General features: G+C 39.9%; 1 protein-coding gene across 3 annotated transcripts; it reads right to left on the bottom strand.

Moving 5' to 3' along the window:
- Window positions 1–2,087: 2,087 nt before the first annotated feature.
- Window positions 2,088–8,060, bottom strand: LOC125774764 (probable chitinase 10). Of its 3 annotated transcripts, XM_049444975.1 has the most exons (3): window positions 7,941–8,052; window positions 7,390–7,848; window positions 6,472–7,319 (listed from the first exon to the last, which is right to left on the bottom strand). In XM_049444975.1, exons 2-3 carry the CDS (start codon window positions 7,770–7,772, stop codon window positions 6,737–6,739), a joined length of 966 nt encoding a protein of 321 aa, XP_049300932.1. In that variant the 5' UTR covers window positions 7,773–7,848; window positions 7,941–8,052; the 3' UTR covers window positions 6,472–6,736. The 3 variants fall into 3 exon arrangements, with proteins under 3 accessions (XP_049300931.1, XP_049300932.1, XP_049300930.1); XM_049444974.1 differs by lacking the exon at window positions 6,472–7,319 and adding an exon at window positions 2,088–2,685 and having other exon boundaries at window positions 7,390–8,060; XM_049444973.1 differs by having other exon boundaries at window positions 7,390–8,046.
- Between the last annotated feature and the right edge of the window lie 411 nt (window positions 8,061–8,471).

The following is an 8,471-nucleotide window of genomic DNA, read 5'->3' as shown; positions in this document are numbered from 1 at the left end:
TGGCTGAAGTATTATAGTCCGACCTTACGCACAACTGTACTCAAGCACGACTGAGAAGTAACTGAAATGCTATCGCTAATTTTGATAATAATGAGCAGAATCATACAAAAAAAAATTATAGCATTCAGTGAGCTGAGTTTCTTTAACGAAATAATCGCGTATTTGCTTTTTTTTAAAGGTTATGATTGATAGAGTCGTGTTAGAAGTAGATTGTGCCGTCTAGTTGTAGTTTGAACATCAAAGCTAATGTGAAACTTTTGTTTAAGAATTTTAAATTTCTTTTGTGATAATTTTTCTATTCGTTTTTGTTGCCGAACTATCTACGATTTATTGTTATCAATGTGTTATAGAAACACTATGTAAATAACATAGTAAATAACATTTATAGAGCAGGGGTCGGCAGAGTTTTCACCAAAAGGGCCAGGCAGTAAAAATTAACCTGAAACTGCGGGCCAAATACTTGAAACAAATCTTGAAACATGTGGGTACCGGGGTTACTCCCCAAGAGATTAGATGATTTTTTTTAGAAAAAATGTATATAGATACGGCATAATTGATGTTGATGTTGATTAAAAATAATCTGATATCGTGATAATTCGATTTTTTGTTCTTCGTGAGTCCTACAAAAATTTGCAACGCAACGCGATAATGATAGCGATCGACCCGTTGATCGATCGCACGAAGCCATTTCTAAGGAGCAGAGAGAGGATCCACGCCGGAAACTCTCTCCAACACGGTCACGTCGTTGACAGGTGATAAGAACACACTTATCGCTACGGAATGCGTACAAAGACATCATATAAAAATTAAATAAACAGCAAACATGATCGAAGCCACTTTATGTTACTGTTTTCTACCACAACTTTGATGTGAGCTAATATGCATAGATCGAAGCGGCCTGTTGCTGTCGAAATTCTGGACAAGTGCATGCTATGTTATGAGGCGGTTTATAGTAAAATAAATATTGCTGCGTGTGCAGAAAGAACAGGTTCGTAGAGACCGTGTTAGTAAATTCACTGGTGGTAAATTTCAGGATTAGAAACGCTAGATAATTTAAAAAATACAAGTTTTTTTTAACTATCGACTATTGAACTCGGTAAGGCTTTCCAACACACTACGTACGGAGTAGAATTGGGTTTCGCACTGTAACGCCCTTTATCCCGCCTACAGTTTACAGCCGAGAGGAAATTGATAACCTCTTGTTTGTGGTCTTTCTGGAAGCAATAGTCTCGTTGTATATTTTCTTCAAGGGGAAAAAGCGTTAGCCTGTTGGTTTTCTATCTACTTTCCACTGTATTCACGTTCGCGTGGTCACGTTACGTTACAGTTGCATTTTCTATGCACCTTTTCATGTGCCCACTTTTTTAGATGAAACCGATAAAATAGATATAGTTAAATGCCATTGCGTTTAATGGCAATGGTTTGTGTCGTTTGATACGCAGATGGTAGTGAAGTGTTGTAGGTTTTTTTTTTGCGCTTAACATTTATATTAATTTGTTATATGCAAATTAGACAATAGGAACTAGAAGTAAGGCGGTATAAAGATATTTATAAGTGAAATATAATATTAAAAAATTATCCTTACATAATTCCATATCACTCCATCCAACGGCTCCTATACTCTATCAAAAGCAGTCAACGGAAACAGACTCACGAGGATAGGTGGCATCTATGATGCATAGCTAAGTTTGTATTGGTAAATTGATTTGACATTTTGATGACATATTTCTATGTGTTCAAAGAATCTTTATTTTCAAACTCTCTTTTTCTTGTTGGCTTTAACGACCTCTAAGGTAACGCCGGCAATTTCTGGCTTACAGGACTTAATTTTACCGCGTAGCTGGATAATCAGTGTTTGCTACGCGGCTCCGGATGGGATTTGATCCCTGTTTCTGTACTGCGGACCGGCGCCGTTTATCACATACATCACCGGAGTGACCCTATTTTCAAACATCTTCATTGAATATTTACTCTTAAATAGAATTGATATTATCTTGAACTGTAAAAGTAGGGATGTTAATGAATGAAGAAAACCAATTTGAATTTGATTTATCTCAAATAAATTTTTTCATTATTTATTATTTCCACAAACAACGAGAGCTTCACAGAGTAGAGTTCGACTCCAAGGTCGTCGAGTTGAATGATTTGATCAACGCTTTTGTCAACGGGTACAATGTTCCACATTTGTTTCGGTAGTCGTCCATACTCAACGAAAAAACGAACACGCCGGCCAAATTTTTGCTTCTTGCTATCTCACCCTTCCGCCCAACCGATGCTTCATTCTCATAGGCTATCCACCGATCGCCCTGAATAGCATGTGGTGCCAATCCTTCCATATCGTCCCAACCCATGGTCCATTCGCTTTCTTTAAATATCTGGCAAAGCTCAACATACGAACATATGGGGCTCCCTTTCGTGACAGAACAAAGTGTCTTAAGCCCTTCTGGTTCTTCGCCGTTCTTCAAACCGTTGGCGATCGTGAATGGTTGTGCGACAAACACAACTCCAAGTACCATTTTGTCCGCGGGACAGCTGTTATCGATCCAGTACTGTAAGGCACGTTCAAGTGTAATATTCTTAAGCTCATTTATATCGAAAGTTGCCTTGGCCATTGGTGTCGAGCTATACTCATTGTATATTGGTTTTCGTTCAAGCATCCCCACGACATGAACAAAGTCGGCCAATCTGCAGTAGAAGAAATACACGATACAATAATTAAAACTGGCTTCAAAAAGAAGAGTCTCTACTTCTAAAGACTTCTAGAGAACATGTTACTCACCTACACAACCGCGCACGATCGATGGTTTCTCGACTGATCTCGATCAACACGTTCACTTCCCACGTTGAATGTCCGGCGGCTGTGAAACGACTTTTAAGCTCCTCTATCAGCATGTAAAATTCTTCATGAGGCCCAAAGCCTGTATCACTACAAATCAACTCTATACCATCAAGTTGATACCGTTCCATATACTCTAGAATGTTCTCGACTAGAGTTACTCGGCTATCCTTCTCAGCTGTCTCCTGCATTAGAAATGGGCTACGAACAGCTCCCAGTAGTTTTAGTTCCGGTTTGGTGTGTTTTAACTCTGCTAACGATTTCCAAACTTTTTCTACATCGTCAGTATCGCCGAAAAAAAGGTGATCAGAAAACATGTCTGTACCCATACGATCGTACACTACATGGGTACAGAGAGATGTTGGAATGTCTGCAACTCCAAAGCCATATTCCGCACTTCTTTCTATGGTAGCCACTGAAAAGTCACACACTACACGCTCGGAATGGACAGAATTGTTGGAAATGCTCAGCAAAAAGAGCATCAGCACGGAAGATACAGGAAATCCACCGAACATGGCTGAAGTATTATAGTCCGACCTTACGCACAACTGTACTCAAGCACGACTGAGAAGTAACTGAAATGCTATCGCTAATTTTGATAATAATGAGCAGAATCATACAAAAAAAATAGCATTCAGTGAGCTGAGTTTCTTTAACGAAATAATCGCGTATTTGCTTTTTTTAAAGGTTATGATTGATAGAGTCGTGTTAGAAGTAGATTGTGCCGTCTAGTTGTAGTTTGAACATCAAAGCTAATGTGAAACTTTTGTTTAAGAATTTTAAACTTCTTTTGTGATAATTTTTCTATTCGTTTTTGTTGCCGAACTATCTACGATTTATTGTTATCAATGTGTTATAGAAACACTATGTAAATAACATAGTAAATAACATTTATAGAGCAGGGGTCGGCAGAGTTTTCACCAAAAGGGCCAGGCAGTAAAAATTAACCTGAAACTGCGGGCCAAATACTTGAAACAAATATTGAATCATGTGGGTACCGGGGTTACTCCCCAAGAGATTAGATGATTTTTTTTAGAAAAAATGTATATAGATACGACATAATTGATGTTGACGTTGACTAAAAATAATCTGATATCGTGATAATTCGATTTTTTGTTCTTCGTGAGTCCCACAAAAATTTGCAACGCAACGTGATAATGATAGCGATCGACTCGTTGATCGATCGCACGAAGCCATTTCTAAGGAGCAGAGAGAGGATCCACGCCGGAAACTCTCTTCAACACGGTCACGTCGTTGACAGGTGATAAGAACACACTTATCGTTACGGAATGCGTACAAAGACATCATATAAAAATTAAATAAACAGCAAACATGATCGAAGCCACTTTATGTTACTGTTTTCTACCACAACTTTGATGTGAGCTAATATGCGTAGATCGAAGCGGCCTGTTGCTGTCGAAATTCTGGACAAGTGCATGCTATGTTATGAGGCGGTTTATAGTAAAATAAATATTGCTGCGTGTGCAGAAAGAACAGGTTCGTAGAGACCGTGTTAGTAAATTCACTGATGGTAAATTCCAGGATTAGAAACGCTAGATAATTTAAAAAATACAAGTTTTTTTTAACTATCGACTATTGAACTCGGTAAGGCTTTCCAACACACTACGTACGGAGTAGAATTGGGTTTCGCACTGTAATGCCCTTTACCCCGCCTACAGTTTACAGCCGAGAGGAAATTGATAACCTCTTGTTTGTGGTCTTCCTGGAAGCAATAGTCTCGTTGTATATTTTCTTCAAGGGGAAAAAGCGTTAGCCTGTTGGCTTTCTATCTACTTTCCACCTTATTCACGTTCGCGTGGTCACGTTACGTTACAGTTGCATTTTCTATGCACCTTTTCATGTGCCCCCTTTTTTTCGATGAAACCGATAAAATAGATATAGTTAAATGCCATTGCGTTTAATGGCAATGGTTTGCATCGTTTGATACGCAGATAGTAGTGAAGTGTTGTAGGTTTTTTTACGCTAAGCATTTATATTAATTTGTCTTATGTAAGTTAGACAACAGGAACTAGAAATAATGCTATATAAAGATATTTTTACGCGAAATATAATATTAAATAGTTATTCTAACAGTAGAAAATTTATAAATTGTATTAAAATTATTTAATTAGGATTTTCTACGGGAAGCCTATCCTGTTACCATCACTCCATCCAATGACTCCTTCACTCCATCAAAAGCAGTCAGCGGAAAAAGACAAGCGTAACACGACGAAATACTCACAAATGAGCCTCATTACAGTACACCAAGCCAGTTCGCCTATGCTTTATGCTAAACAGTGTGTTAACAAATGAATATATTTATCTGTGTCAAAAGCAAAGCAAAAGAAGTTCGTCCCTATTCGCATGAAGCGAGAGGATGCTAAACGAAATGGCGACGAAATGTGTGCTTTTTATGTTGCTTCTATATTTAGTACAGCATCTGTGTGGTGTTATCTGCCGAAATCGATTGCCCCAACTAGGGTTGTAGGATGAGAGCTGAGATTTTGTTCTCCCTTTTTTTATTTATGCTCTACATTTTCCCTATTTGTTTATGGAGCGAACTGGAGTATTTGCTGGAGACACAAAGGCAAACGGCACGGAAGCGTTTCTGACCGCTTGCTCTGTATTTCTTACCGAAAATTTTTGTACAAATGTTTTACAAAACATAGAACCAAAATACGGTGACCCAGAAAATAGGCGACTAGAAAACGAGAACCTAACCAGACAAAGGGGAACCGTCCCATCCCAACGCAGCATCGCGTGACCATCCACGTGCGTCAGTAGCGTTATAGGTCGGTTCTCATATGCATGGCCAGCCGATGACCCCATACTCACGATCCGTCCAACCAAAGTCACATTCGTTTGGGCAATTTGCCAAAAAGTTTGGCGCGTAGCGTAACGCCAAGTTCAACATACGCGACAGCATGTCGACCCTTCTTATAACTGACTCATTCATTGTTCCCGCCATTCATATCTGCACGGCAGGGCACTCCGTCACGGAAGATTCATCAGCGTATGCTTTTTCGTGTCCTCGAGAACAGAAACTGGGGCGTGGGGTGTTTGTTTATGTGTTTCGTTGCGATAAGTGTAACCAGCACACAGGGGGAGAAACTTTTCGTGCGAACTTGTAGCGTTCTCAGTACTGCTTCCCTGCCTTCCTTATCGGGGTGCAATGTTGTAATGTTTTGCTTAGTGCGTACATTCATTCTTAAAACAGCGATGGTAGTACATCAATAATTATGGTTTATGCCAGCCAGTTGGCAACAATTTATAATCATTCCAGAAAATCTAGGAAAAAAATAAACAAAGAATCTTTTTTGTATGCAAAATTATACTTCGCAATCATCGTAGTAAATTAGCATTGAATAATATCAAGGGCAAACTTTGCCTTCTCGATAGGAGACGAACTCTCAATATTTGAATACTTTCAGAAATTGACGATTTTGCAAAACCTTTTTTGGTATGCTGTAAGCTAAAAACGTTTGCTTTCCTTATGTTTCCTTTTGTTTGCAAGCTCTTAATTAAATTCTAGTAAATTATTTATCTGATGAAACTTTCAAACGGAGGTTTACAGGAGAAATTCTTAGTTTCTATCGGTAAAGCGTGATAAGCGTTAAGGGAAATAATTTCGAACATTCATTTTATGCGAGTTGGGTATATTTAATCCATAACTAAGTTTTGTCGGAATATTGATTTGAAAATTTTATGACATATTTGGTATATTATGACATTATTATACTATTATTATTTTATAGATTTTATAGATTATAGAATATTATTTTTTATTTTTTAAATTTTTTTAAACATATTGTTGATTGAATATTAGGGATATTACTGAATGAAGAAAAGAAGCTAGAATTCGATTTTTCTTGTTTATGATTTCCACAAACAACGAAAGTTTCACGGAGTAGTGTCCGACTCCAAGGTCGGCGATTCGAATGATCTGATCAGCGCTTTCGTCAGCGGGTACAATGTTCCACATTTGTTTCGGTAGTCGTCCATACCCAACGAAAAAACGAACACGCCGGCCAAATTTTTGCTTCTTGCTATCTCACCCTTCCGCCCAACCGATGCTTCATTCTCATAGGCTATCCACCGATCGCCCTGAATAGCATGTGGTGCCAATCCTTCCATATCGTCCCAACCCATTTTCCATTCAGTTTCCTTAAATATCTGGCAAAGCTCAACATACGAACATATGGGACGTTCTTTCATGACAGAACAAAGTGTCATTAGCTCTTCTGGTTCTTCACCGTTCTTCAAACCGTTGGCGATCGTGAATGGTTGTGCGATAAACAAAACACCAAGTGCCATTTTGTCCGCGGGACAGCTGTTATCGATCCAGTACTGTAAGGCACGCTCAAGTGTAATATTCTTAAGCTCATTTATATCGAAAGTTGCCTTGGCCATTGGTGTCGAGCTATACTCATTGTATATTGGTTTTCGTTCAACCATGCCCACGACATGAACAAAGTCGGCCAATCTGCAGTAGAAGAAATACACGATACAATAATTAAAACTGATTTCAAAAATCTAGTGAACATTTTACTCACCTACACAACCGCGCATGATCGATGGTTTCTCGACTGATCTCGATCTCCACGTTCACTTCCCACGTTGAATGTCCGGCGGCTGTGAAACGACTTTTAAGCTCCTCTATCAGCATGTAAAATTCTTCATGAGGCCCAAAACGTTCATCACCGAAATACAAATCAATACCATCAAGCTGATACCGTTCCATATACTTTAGCATATTCTCGGTTAGGGTTTCTCTGCTCTCCTTCTCAGCTGCCACCTGCATGAGCAGAGGGCTGTGAATAGATCCCAATAGCTTTAGTTCCGGTTTGGTGTGTTTTAGCTCGGCTAACGACTTCCAATCTTTTTCTATAGTGTCATTGCCATAAGGATGGTAACTAGCAAACATGTCGAGTTCCATACCATCGTACACTACATGGGTACAGAGAGATATTGGAATGTCTGCCACTTCAAAACCATATTCCGCACTTCTTTCTCTGAAAGTAATTGAGAAGCCACACACTACACGTTCGGAATGGACAGAATTGTTGGAAATGCTCAGTAAAAAGAGCACCAGCACGGAATATACCGGAAATCCACCGAACATGGCTGAAGTATTATAGTCCCACGTTACTCACAACTGTACTCAAGCACGACTGAGAAGTAACTGAAATGCTATCGCTAATTTTGATAATAATGAGCAGAATCGTACAGCAATTCATGTTTTTATAACGTTCAGTGAGCTGAGCTTCTTTAGCGAACTAGTCACGTGTTTGTTTTTTTAAGGTCATGATTGATAGAATCGTGTTAGAAGTAGATTGTGCCGTCTAGTTGTAGTTTGAACTAGTGATGGGTTCTCGGAATCGCACCCACGGCTCCGAACCGCTTCCGAGCATAGCAACTCCGGCTCCGATTCCGGCTAGGTTAAAACCACGATTCCGCCTGGAGCCGTCCGGAGCCGTCCGAAGCCGCCTAGTCGGCAGCCGGAGCCATCGGAATCGTCGGAATCGTCGGAGCCGTCCGGAACCGTTCGGAGCCGCCTAGTCGGCAGCCGGAGCCGTCGGAATCGTCGGAGCCGTCCGGAGCCGCCCGGAGCCGTCCTGAGCCGTCCGAAGCCGCC

Source organism: Anopheles funestus, chromosome 2RL, assembly GCF_943734845.2.
Source record: "Anopheles funestus chromosome 2RL, idAnoFuneDA-416_04, whole genome shotgun sequence".
NCBI classification, from domain to species: domain Eukaryota; kingdom Metazoa; phylum Arthropoda; class Insecta; order Diptera; family Culicidae; genus Anopheles; species Anopheles funestus.
This window is presented reverse-complemented; position numbering and strand designations above follow the sequence as displayed.